The 12,547-nt window shown below is 51.1% G+C and overlaps 1 protein-coding gene across 3 annotated transcripts in view; it reads right to left on the bottom strand.

The window, feature by feature from the left end:
* Window positions 1-1,105: 1,105 nt before the first annotated feature.
* Window positions 1,106-12,547, bottom strand: part of SLC24A4 (solute carrier family 24 member 4) — a 157,365-nt gene continuing 145,923 nt past the window's right edge. For all 3 annotated transcript variants that reach the window (XM_023628297.2, XM_023628296.2, XM_070249783.1), the window contains 3 exons: window positions 9,585-9,697; window positions 9,080-9,145; window positions 1,106-7,928 (listed from right to left, as the gene is read on the bottom strand). In XM_023628297.2, coding sequence (XP_023484065.2) covers window positions 7,776-7,928; window positions 9,080-9,145; window positions 9,585-9,697 — 332 coding nt within the window. In that variant the 3' untranslated portion in view covers window positions 1,106-7,775. The remainder of the gene's footprint in view (window positions 7,929-9,079; window positions 9,146-9,584; window positions 9,698-12,547) is intronic.

Below are 12,547 nucleotides of genomic sequence, written 5' to 3'. Positions count from 1 at the left end.
GATTGACTTTAAACAGGAAAGAATTAAAACGAAAGGGTTTCTGACTAACTCTCATTTAAGTATGACTTATCTAAAGTAGAACCTGTGGGAAAGATTTTTAAAAAATATTTTTAGGGGCCGGCCCCATGGCTGAGTGGTTGAGTTCGCACGCTCCGCTTCGGCGGCCCAGGGTTTCACCGGCCCAGGGTTTCACCGGTTGAGAGCCTGGGCGTGGACCCAGCACCGCTCATCAGGCCATGCTGAGGCAGCGTTCCACATGCCACACCTAGTAGGAGCCACAACTAAAAATATGCAACTATGTACCCGGGGGGGGGGGGTGGTTTTGGGGAGAAGGAGGAAAAAATAAAATCTTCAAAAAAATATATTTAAAAAATTTTAATTCATTGTGGACTGATATTTTTATAAGCACAATAAAAAATCACTAGAAAAATGCAATGAAAAAATATATTCAGACATTAAATTAGTCACACATTGCCATAAATGTTTATATTCTTGTTGCACATAACAATTAGTGAGCCAGACCACACTGTGAGTAGGACTGACCTATGTCCTCACTACTCAGAGGGGACCAGCAGCATTGGCATCACCTAGGAACTTGCTAGAAATGTGGCATCTTTGCCCCATCTCATTCCTGCTGAACCAGCCTCTGCTTATGAACAAGTTGCCCAGGTGATTCATGAGCAGGTTAAAGTTCCTGGTGGCACCTGAGGCAGCTGGGACTCAGGAAACTTGCAGAACGAAGGAATTAACGAGAACCTCTCCATGTAATCTCAGTCTATCATGACACCAGAGCTGAGGGTGTGACCTTATTCCCAAGGAGCTGGACCAGCCGCATAATTTGCAGGGCCCAGTGCAAAAACAAAAATGTGGGGCCCCCTTTTCAGAAAATTATTAAGAATTCCAAGATGGTGACAACGAACCCCGGGGCCTTTCTGAGTGTGAGGCCCTGTCTGACGGCACAGCTCCCACACCCATAACGCTGGCCTTGCTGATGAGGTAGGACAGGGTTGGGACGGTCTGGATTCATTTATCCTAGCCAAGTTATGAGATTTCTGCTTTGTTTTCTTCATTACCAATCATTATAATGAAAAACCTCCAACCCTCATCCTTTTTGAAGTTTATTTTTTCTCAATATGCAAATTGAAATGGTTTCAAATGGCTGTTATTCCAGTGTAAAGAATTCTCTCCAAAAAATACAAATATGTGTCTATTAAAACATGAGTGGGAGCTCCACAGGGGAGGGACAGCTTGTGCTCATTTATTTCATTGACAGTGTACAGATTTCGACATATTGCATTACAATACTGACCGCTAGATTTCTTATAAAGATTCAGTTCATATTTACTCTAGATTTTCTTTACAATAAAAATAAACTTACGCCAGTGTTTAGGAACCAATAATATCAATTCATTCAAATTTAATGACAGTTTTATTAAACTAAGAATCTCATATCACAGCGCATTCACAGTGCAAGAGGTCACAGTTATTGAAAAAATAAATAGCGGGATAAATATATTTATTATTTACAACTTTTCAACTCTTTGCTCCTACTTTGCCTGTTAGGGAGAATGAACAAAGATGGCGGCATTCAGCCCAGCGTGCAAGAAACGCCTTGTGGGGAACTCAAGGGATGTGTAACAGCCTCCGAAGTTCTTGGTCTTGGTTGTTTTTAAGGGGGTTCTTTCTGGACACAAGAGGCCTCTGATTCTATCTACTTGCTACTTTGTAAGTCATGGCTGGGCCCCAAGAAGACCCCATGAGGACCGCACGGCCCTGCAGCAACTGCGCCCAGTCTGCCACTTGGGCATCCAGGATGTGACTTCCCTCTCCTCGCTCGGCCCTTTCCTTGGCAGCTCCTGCCTCTGCCCACGGGCTGGGCCCCATCTGGCTGGCAGCCCTCTTTCCTCTCTAGGTAATCAATGCTCTCTTTGTGTTCAGACACCCAACAGCTACTCCTGTCTGGTGGCTGCTGGACAGGAGACACAGGCAGAGGGCACCCTGCCAGGAAGTGTGTGTTCTGAACGACACAGAGCCTCCCAGATTAGAAGCCCCCTGAGGAGGGTCCCCAAGAGCGAGCCACAGAGGCTGAGCCACAGCTCTGTCCACTGGGTCCCCAAATATCTTTGGTCCAAGCCGCGTGGAGGAAGCTCCGAGAAGTGTTTCACAGCTCAGAGGGGCACCTCTGTGGGTGGGAGCAGGGACGCCCAGTGACTAGAAAAAAAGCCACTATGACATTTGATTTGGAAAAACAGAACTGTCTTGCTCACACTCCAGGCATTTTCAGGAGGAGGAGAGGCCTCGCTCCTTCCATTGAAAGGGGACCGTGCATCTGTGTGGACGCTCGGGAATTCCTGCACTGGGAATTCTGGACGGGGAGCCGGAAGGGCTGTTATCTGGGACCCTTCCTTTATGTACAAAGGCTGATCGTATCAAACCACGAAGCCAGGAGCCAAAAGCTGCACGTTCCCTCTTGAGAGCTTTAAAAAAACTGTTTTCCAGTGGTGGAGTGGGGAGGGTACATACTTTCTCCAGGAGTAAGGGTTTTATTGGCTGTGACCATGGAAAAGTCCCAACCAACATGTTGCATAAAAGCCAATTGTTTGAATTCTGGCAACAGTGGGAATACGTGTGGATTATGCCCCGTGTGTCATCGGCTTTTAACCAAGGAGCAGCCCATCGCAGACCCATAAACCTAACAGATAGAAAAGCCACACAGCCAGGGGCTTGACGTTCATATAGGTACAGGGCATTTCTGACTCTCAGAGCCACTTGCCATCAGCCGCAGCTCTGTACCGGGGTGTTCAGGTGGCGGGCCTTTTCCTGAACTAGAAGAGAGGATGCTGTTAGCCTCTGCTACAAGGTGCGCGGCGGATACACGACCTCGCCCACTGGATGCTGACACTGTAAGCGGCGATGAAAACCCTTAGAAACATTCAGGTAAATGACACAAAGCGTGGCCACCAGCCCAAGGCAGTGTGAGAGGACTTAGTAGAGACGAATGCAACCAGGGAGCCATTTGTCATAGGAAAGTTAGAATTTTTTAAATCCCCATAAAATAATCAAAGCTCTAATACCACCCAGCTGGCGTCCCAGTTGTGATGGAAAAAATAGCTCCCCTGGGAGGCAGAGCGGGAGAAAATGGCCTCTGCTCCCGATTTTATGCGGGTCCCCGTTTCCTGGAGGTCGGGCAGCGCTGGGATGGTCCGATAGTCCTCTGTTGGCTACTAGGCCAGAAGCTAAGCACTAAACTAGTGTCCCAATTTCATTTTTCTTATTAAGAAGGAAATACAACGACCTGAATGCCTTTGAAAACTCTGCAGCCCCACAGACTGTGCCCTTTGGGGAACGTTCTTTGCGGCACAGCAAAGGGGCCCCACACAAGCCACACTGGTAAGAGGCCAGGCTCGAAGTGAGCAAAAAAATCTGTGTGCCAGCCGTGTCCTCTGCCTTGTGGGATGGACCCATGGAAAGATCCTCGTGTTCCACCACCCACATGACTGACACAGTGGGGAAGATTTACCCAGGGCTGGAGGGGCCCCTTGTCCACGCTTTGAGAAGGCCCAGAGGGAGTCTTCACGCTTGAGGGGCTCCTGTGATCAGCTGCAGAGACCAGAACAGCCAGGGAGCAAGTGCTCACACCTGGCAGGGGCGCCAGATGCTCTGGGTGAATCCACACAGACAGGGCAGGGGCCAGGGAGGTAGCACTTTGGGTCTAGGGGTAGGAGGGGGGATGACGGACTTTCTGTCACCCAAGAGCTGCCCAGAGAGCATTTTCAGAAATTTCTGGAAGTTTCTATGGGCACGATGGGGTCACCAAGCTGCCAAGATGTGGACCATCTCAGATGCCCTGGAGGTACCGGCTAACTGCCCCAAAAGGAGAAATACACACGGAAATCGTGTTCAGAGCGCATTAGAGGGACCCGGGAAGATTTAAATCACGGCACATGGCAATAATCTCCTGAAGGTTTTCACCATAATGAGCAAGTTCCCTGTTTATTCGAGCAAGAAGCATTTGCTGTGAGCCTGTCACATACGCAGTACAGACTACAAAGGAAGGAAAGATGGGGACAGGAGAGAGGAGGCAGGTCCGTCCCTGGTGCCCACTCAGTGTCAGGGCTGATGGGAGGGCCACGGCCTCGTGGGAAAACCGAGCTCACCGAGGAGGGTCTCTGCATCTCTCCTCCGGCTTCCAGGGGAAAGTGCTACCCTGTTCCAGCACTTAACCCCACCAGCCCATTTCACACCTGGGGAAGGAGGGCAGGAACTGACCCTCCCCCACTCCATCTCACCTGTCCACCCCCACCTGAAGGAGAGGCAGGGGCCCCAGGACCCAGGGAGGAGAAAGGCCATGGGGAAAGAGGGGTGTCCGGCAAGGAGGCCACACACACGCTGCCCACATCCCCAGCCTTCGCGGGGAGCCCCATGTTCCTGAGTGCCGGGCCCCTGAGGGTGCTGTAAGGATCGCAAGGCCCCATCAAGAGGGAAGAGGCCAAAGTTTCTTCCGTTGGGACCTAGACCATGGGCAGCCCAGGAGGCGGGTCTCTGGGTGGGGTCTGCAGGACTGCCCTGGAGCAATGCCTCACCTGGTTCAACCTGGCTCCGGCAGGGCGATGCCTTATCAGCCGCTTGGGTCACTAAAGGCAGGGGATTGACAGGCAGAAGCAAGGAACAGCCCCGACAGGTGGTAATGAGCCGGTGAAATGCACAAGGGCTGGGAGGTATGTGCACACAGGCGAGCAGCACAGAGGTGAGCAGATCGTGGGTGACAGGAAGGGAGGGTAGGACGACTGACCTGCCACGGTGCCCTTAACCATTAGTCTCACACTGCAGCTGACCCAGAACCTTCCTCCAGGGCCAGCTTCTCGGAGACCATACCTTTCACCCTGACCACGCTTGAGCTAGCAAGGGCAGATCCCAAACCAGAGCTCCACAGGAACCACCTGCGTCTGTTCCTACAGACATTCTCTGTTGGAGTGCAATGGCTCATTTCTCCTTTCTGCCCCCAATTAGAAGAGCTAAGTTTATAGACTTTTTAATTGCTTATTTTTGAAGCGGAGTAATTACCCCATGCTAATTAGCTTCAGGAATAAAATAAAGGAAGCAACTCTGCGTGGTGATAAAAAGCATTCCTTTAAAAGGAAGGCCTAATTAATCAAGCAATTCTTTAAACTTGTGATGTAAAAATATTTAGGGAAAAGGACAATCTTTCACCTACAGTGTATATAGAGTTTCCTAGACACAATAAATGCATAGATCTTTAAGAAAGTGACATTGGCACATTAAAGTCAAAAGAGAAGTAGCCAGGAGGAATGCTGTATACAATAAGAAAATTATTTTTCAGTCTCAAACTGCAATTGCTGTATACTTTACAATCTCAGGTGGATTCTGCTGAGGAAGAGGCGGGTAATCAGGATGTGTTCTCTGAAAGCTGCACCAGGATTCAGAGATGTGAACACCAGCGAGGACACTGTCAGGGGCCATGTGGCCGGTGCCTTGCAGGTAAAAATAGTTTTTGGTTTTATCAGGAAAAAATAAGGACACTGGATAGGGAGAGAGAAAAGGATATGAACTGGGACACCCTAAGTAAATATTCGATGAAGTTTTAACTCAGACAATAAGAAGCAACCACAAGGACAAAGATACACCCCCACTCCCGCCCCCCGAGGATGGCTGAGCCAGGAAGGGTGAAAATATCCAGCTTGGCTCCTGCTCTGTTACTTACTGGCCATTGACCTAGAGTTACCCGACTTCTCCAAGACTAAATTTTCTGTTAAACGGGGAGAATAATCCCTATTGACGTCTCAGGGCAGTTTTGAGAATCAAGGTAGAAACAGAAGCACTTTGAAACCTGGATGGGTCCATAGCATGGGAGGGACCAGGCCAGCTACGCTAAGAGGGCAGTCGGTCCCCAGGGCTCTGAACCCGCTTGCATCTAAAATTGATACTGATGAACCTACAGGCCCCCTGGCCTCCCACAGAGCTAATTTCTTAGGAAAATCACCACTGTCCTCCACTTGAAGACCACTGAGCCCAAGATCTAAGTAGAGAAATAAGAAGAGAAGCCTTGGTGTGGTACAGCTACGAACACTGATGCAGACCCACAACAGAAGCCTGCGGACTGAGTTCCAGCCCATCTTAGAATCATGCTAACCTAAGGACACAAGCCTGCACACTTCCTCCTCCTGAAATCCAGGAGGCCCTCCAGAGCACAGCCACAAACTCCACCTCGCGTCACAACCTGTGTGTCTCAGGAAGGAATCCACGATTGGACTTAAACTCATTGCCAAGGACCGATTATTGTCCAATCACTAAAAGCCTCCTTTCCACGCCCCGTCACGGGTAGTTCCCAAACAGTCTTCCGTGCAAAATATCCCAATATTAAAAGTGCATCAAATCTGATAGACTTCTGCAATAGAAACATTAAAAAAATAAAAAAAACCCCTCTATATAAAATTAATTGTGCTCTTTTCAGAAACCACGAAGGGTTTGTGTTCGTAAATCTTTTTAATATATATTTGAGAGCTATGAAGCAGTCGAAAATTGCTTAATATTTTTCTATTTTTGAATCAGCCTCCCATCCTTGGCCTTTCAAGTGTAGCAAGCTCTAAGGTTCAAGAAACTTCATTCTAAAAATTCCAAGGGATGGTTTTCATACTTGCCTCCAGCTAAGCAGAGAGCAATCTGTTGTTTTTCAGGAAATCTCTCTTTTTGTCATTAACCATTACGTCTGGCACCCTCGCTACAGTTCAGCAGGCTAGGAAATCTGTTGGGCCCATAAACAATTAGGTCTTTGAACAGGTCGGCTTTGAGAGTAGAGCAATAACAGAGAAATGACAAACCCAGACTGTCAGTGCGTTGCATCGCACGGAAGGTCTGGAATGTACGGCTGTAAACTACAATCTTCACTGTGTCTCTGACTTAGCACCCGTTCAGATGTCAGTCTTGCTCTTTTCTATCTTCCAGACCAAACGTCTTAGTGTCAGTGCAACACGATACCCACAGGATTCATTTTCCATAAGCGCTACCTTTTTGGTCCCCATCCTTTTGTACGGAATGATCTTTTTCAAGTATGATGATTTATATGACATTTTATTTTTAATATTTCATTGCTCCTTCTCTGAATGCAGCCATAAAACTGCTAAGAATATTCACTCACTTTCTCTCTTCTGCTGTGAAACACTGTTTCCATTCTTCCAATTTTTCCAGAAAAAGGGGTGGAATGTCTGCTGTCACGGCCCCAAACCAACCGGCTGAGGCTTTGCCCCCTCCAAACCGTGAGTGCTTCCCGCAGAAGTCGGAGCCTCTGAGCACATGCTGGGTAAGGAACCCACACCCCCGGCCCAGAGGGGACACTTGAGAACAACAGTCCTATTTTGCACTTGTCCCAGGAGGCCTCACGTTCACCGACCGCCTCATTTCCGAGGCTGCCGTGCAAGAGAAGGACAAACTGAACAGAGAAGTCCTCCTGACTAGAGTGTCGAGGGACGGATGTGACACACGCCACATCCCTGTGGCTGGCAGCTCAGAGATCTGTGAAGCTGCTCAGATAGCGGCCCCCAGAACTTGCCTTGGGGGGCGGAACTCCAAGGAGGAGGAGGACGCCCAGCAGCCTGGCCCGCGACCAGACAAAGCCCACGATGGCTCTTCCTTCCAGTGTATGAAACAACAGACCGTGGCTGCCGAGGCAGGACAGACTCGTGGTGGAGGAAGGGGAGAGAAGGGGGGCCCCAGCGCCGGAGTGTCCAGAACGGCTCCCGGGGGGCAGCGGCTCAGCTTTAGTCGTCTTCTCGGCACATCGGCAAGTTGACGAAGGTGAAGACGTTAAACTCGATCATTATGGAGAAGCACAAGAAGACGACGTAGAGAACCAGCACGTAGATCCCCAGCTTCCGGTCCAGCCTCCATTTGTTCAGATGGATGCCGAGGACCTGGAAGGACAGAGTGCGAAGACTGGGCTTGGGGGCAGAGAAGTACAAAAGGCATTTTTACCGGAAAACTAGGCACCAATGATGAACCCCAGAACTTTCTCCAAAATGTGGATACGAGCAGAACGTCACTGCCTGGTATATCCTCGGTCTGATCAGAATGAGCCCTGCTGCAGGCTTTAGACTTGTCTGATGAAAGGGCAAATCTAAAGCCCGTCTCTGGGCAGGCACGCCACTTCCTCGGGACGCATGTGTCCTCCTGGCCCAACCCAGGCACCGAGGTCCTCCCTGCCCACACCTTCTCTAGGGACAACCAGGGCCTGTTGCTGGGCGCTCCCTTTGTTTCAGACCTTGGCATCCTCAGCCCTCTTCAGCAAAACTTCCGAGACTCCTATTGGCCGGCGGTCCAGGAAACTTCAGCTTGGGCCACCTGTCCCTGTTCATATGTGGGTGTGTCTGGGGAGATAGGGGTGCAGCACACCCTCTTTCTACAGTCTTTCTAGGCTCACCCGTGCTGCCCTCACGCCCTTCCTTGTCCCGCCTGAATCGAGGCTTCCTAAGGGGTGGATCATAGTTACTTCACCAGAGCAACATCAGGCGTCCTATACAGACAGACCAACCCGGCTTCCAATCCCAGCTTTGCCATTTGCTAACCCTGTGACCTGGGGCAAGGTACTTAACCCCCAAGACTTGATTTCTTCTGCAAATCGAGAATGGTAGCACCAGGTGATTGTAAGGGGTGAACACACGTGCAGAAGTAAAGTGTTTAGCACAGTTCTGGGCCCACGGTGTAAGGAGACCTCAGTACGACCACGTGCCAGCCCTGAGCCCGACCGTCAGGCCCCCATCCGTCAGCTCAGTTGGGCTGGGGGAGGATCTCTCTCCTCCTGGCACCAGCGAGAGGAGACTGGACGAGCAGCGAGAACAGAGGAAATATAATCTGCCTCCTCTGATGACTTCCTAGCCACTGAGGGAGCAGTGTCGTGCTGGCTGCCAACCTTCTTGGCACAAATTGTGGCAAGGGGTATCTGCATTTCTATCTTTCCCCAGCTTTATCCCTCACTGCCAGGGGAGAGTGCGAGGGGTGTGACCCGGCAGAATCTGATGAAATGAAACACGCACGAGGCCTCTATTTTGAAATTGTGCAAACTCACGGTGAGAGCGACGGAGCCCAGCAACAGCACCACGGAGTAGACCAGACCCCGGCTGTTGATCTTCACCTGGAGAAACGAACACACGGGCCCTGAATCTCTGGGCTGCTCAGGGCCCGTCCATTCTGAGCGCCCAGGGTGCTCTCGTTTATTCCCTCCCTCATCTGGAACGCACGGGCAAGTGTTCACGGTGACCACGTGGCTGTGGAGGGTCAGCCAACTGTGGATTCAAGCATTGACTCTGCTTGTCTGAGGAGCTGGACCAGGAGCGGACGCACAGGCAGGCCGCTGGGCTGAGACACGGGGTGGAGGCACCGACGAGCGCTCCCTCCTGCGGGCACCCCTCAGCCTGCTCTGATAGCATGCACAGAGAGTGGGCGCCTGGTGCCAAGGAGAAGGGGGAAGCATGTGCCCTGGGGCCCTCGGGTGGAACAGGGGCAATGCCACTCTCATTCCCCAGATGTGCCCCACGTCCGGCTCACTTACTAAAGAGGCGAGAGGAGCTTACCGTGGATCCACAGTTAATAACCATGGTCTGCAGGCCCCACGGTATCCCGAGTCCTACCAGGATGTCAAACACGTTGCTTCCTATGGTGTTGGAGACCGCCATGTCACCAAGGCCTGCAGGGGACAATCGACACGTGTCATTCATCAAGAGCAGGTCACTGGAAACCGCTGTTCTTTCCCATGGCTGCTGTATTAGAGCTGTTCCTTAGCAAGGAGTTCCTTCTTCATGGACCCCACATTCCAAACCCTTTTCATGAGCTCTAAATCCACTCCCTTCAGGAAGCTCACAGGGCCTGTTACGGGTTTCACAGTGGCCCCCAAGATTCCCATGCTGGAGTCCTAACCCCCAAGACCTCAGGATGTGACCTTATTTGGCAACAGTCTTTACAGGGATTATCAAGTTACCGTGAGGTCATGAGGGTGGGCCCCAATCCAATGTGGCTGGTGTCCCTATAAAGAGAGGCAACTTGGATGCAGCAGAGAGGGAACGTGAAGATGGCCATCTACAAGCCAAGGAGAGAGGCCTGGAACAGTCTCCCTCACGGCCCTCAGGAGCCCACTCTGCCAACACCTTGATCTTGGACTTCCAGCCTCCAGCGCTGCGAGACAATGCCTGTCGTTTCCACCTCCTGGTTTGTGGGACTCTCCTAAGGCAGCCTGAGGAAGCTAACGCAGGGCCCCGCGCTCTTTCTCCTCCAGGTTCATCAGCTGATGTTTCTCTGAGGACCCACTATGTGCTTTGCCTCATTTAATCCTCCTGGTTATTCTGGGAGGGAGGGGTCATCCTCATGTGACTGATGATGAAACTGAGGCGTGAGATACACCCACAGCCACACACTTTGTGAGCGGTCCAGGTCCTTCAAAGAAAGCCACGATGCGTACGCGTGGCCCAGGTGACGGCACCGTGACCTTGACACAGATGACACGGCATCGGGTCTTACGCCCTGGCAGCTTCGGAAGGGTGAACTCTTTTCCCCCAACCAGACTAGAAGCATCTTAGAGGCCAGGAGCCGTGCCATCATCCCCCCTTTCCTGCTCAACTGTCCACTATCACGCTAGCCACACAATCTGGGGAACTTAATAACTGGAGGGGTATTAAAAGTTAGAAAACAAACTTTTGCAACTAAGACTCATGCTGGCTGACATCTGTTCTAACCTGGCCGCCTTGCCCCAATTCAACACGACGGTCGTAATCTGGCACACACAAAAAACGTGTGTGGAATGAGCAAGCCTGAAACTCGAGTGCCTCTAACTGTAAAATCGCTTTGGTCGCTCAGAAGCTCACAGCGACTCAGACCAGCAACAGACGACTGACGCACCTCCGCTTGACCACTCGCCCGCTGGTGGGAGCCGGGTCACCTACACGCCCGCCCTGTTGCTGTCATCTGCTGACCGCCAGGACATAGGGCTCCCTCAAGGGCCTCACACTCTCCCTCCCTGCCTGCCCCAGGCACTATTCCGAGTGCCTTCACAATCCCGGAAGTCCTGTTAGGGGCAGCATTGGAACTTCCGGTCTCTCAGTCTCTCGTAAAACACAGGAACGTGCAGCAACTGCTCTGGACCAGCGAGTCACCCTGGCGAGGAGGCAGAGGATCACTGAGTTTCGGAAGAGACGGTTGAGCACTTCTCGGGTTTGGCAGACTTCCTGTTCTGCACAGGCGCTGCCCTTGAAGGACTCTCATGGCAGCACGTCTCAAACTTTAAGAGCACGTGACTCGCTTGCTAAAAGCAGATTCCTATTCAGTGGGGCTGGGGGGGGGGGCACCTGAGAGTCTGCATCTCTCACAAGCTCCCTGTCAAGTGGATGCTGCCAGCCTGGACCACACACTTGGAGCTGCAAGCCTCTAGAGAGCCTGGGATGCAGTACTTTTGCGCTGGAGCCCGCCGCATGGCTCCCGCTCTGTGCGGGGGACTCTGAACAGAGGTTTGTGTGTCCTTGGCCATAAAGAAACTGTCTGTGCTTTAACCATGTCTGCTGGACCCTCTGTCAATCACATCAGTGTGGCTGTCCATCCATTTCTGTGCTCCTTCATTCCTGAGATGATGTCCTCCCTCAAAAGCCCCACCTGTCCCTTGTTCCTACAGATCCCCTTTTTTGACCTCACTGGGAATCCCCCCTCAAGCCCTTAACCTTCTAGCATCACAACACCCCTCCCCCGACAACCCCACCAGCCTGGACTCCAGGGCCAGTTGTTTACATGGCACATTCTCTTGCCCCCTTGACGTTCCATAGTGGCCACCCAGCCAACCCCAGCTCTGGGTGAACTTGTCATCTCTCATCTGTGTGTCGCTGGAGCTGGTATGACTGAATCCCAACCAAGTCCACGTCACTGAACATCCGCCAGGCTGTCGGTGCTCACTGGCTTTCCTTTTACTCACTGTGCTGGGTTGAACAGTTAAAATTAATAAAGGAAACCTCAACTAAAATCGGAGTCAGGAAGGCCTGTAGAGGGAGCTCTCGAGCCCTACCACTCATCATCAAGCACCCCAACCCGGAAGACGTCAGTGACAGCATCAGTTAATCACAGAGTCAGTTACAGATCCCAACAGGAAGAGACACACCTTGCAGCCCCAAACAGGATGTGCAATTACTTTATGGAGGAAGGCAGATTTGCTTCCTGCCCAGCAACAAGCCCAGCCAATGGACACGCTGCAGCTCAGCCAATGAGAAGCTGTCATTGTTGAACTTTTACTTTCCTCCAATGAACTTTCATTTTTTTCCTTGCTGGGGACTTCCTTTCCTTGCCCCACTCTCTTTACTATAAAAGCTTTCCATGTTGTGTAATTCCTCGGACTTTCTCTGCTTGCTAGATGAGATGCTGCCTGATTTATGAATCGTTTAATAAAGCCAATTAGATGTTCAAATTTACTCAGTGGAACTTTGTTTTTTAACAATAGTGCCCCCCTCCAACTCACGTCCATCGGGACTCTGTGAATGTGACCTATTTGCAAATAGGGTCTTTG

The sequence above is a fragment of the Equus caballus genome, chromosome 24 (genome assembly GCF_041296265.1).
Source record: "Equus caballus isolate H_3958 breed thoroughbred chromosome 24, TB-T2T, whole genome shotgun sequence".
In the NCBI taxonomy this organism is placed as follows: domain Eukaryota; kingdom Metazoa; phylum Chordata; class Mammalia; order Perissodactyla; family Equidae; genus Equus; species Equus caballus.
The sequence above is the reverse complement of the archived record's forward strand: the minus strand, read 5'-3'. Positions and strand labels throughout refer to the sequence as shown.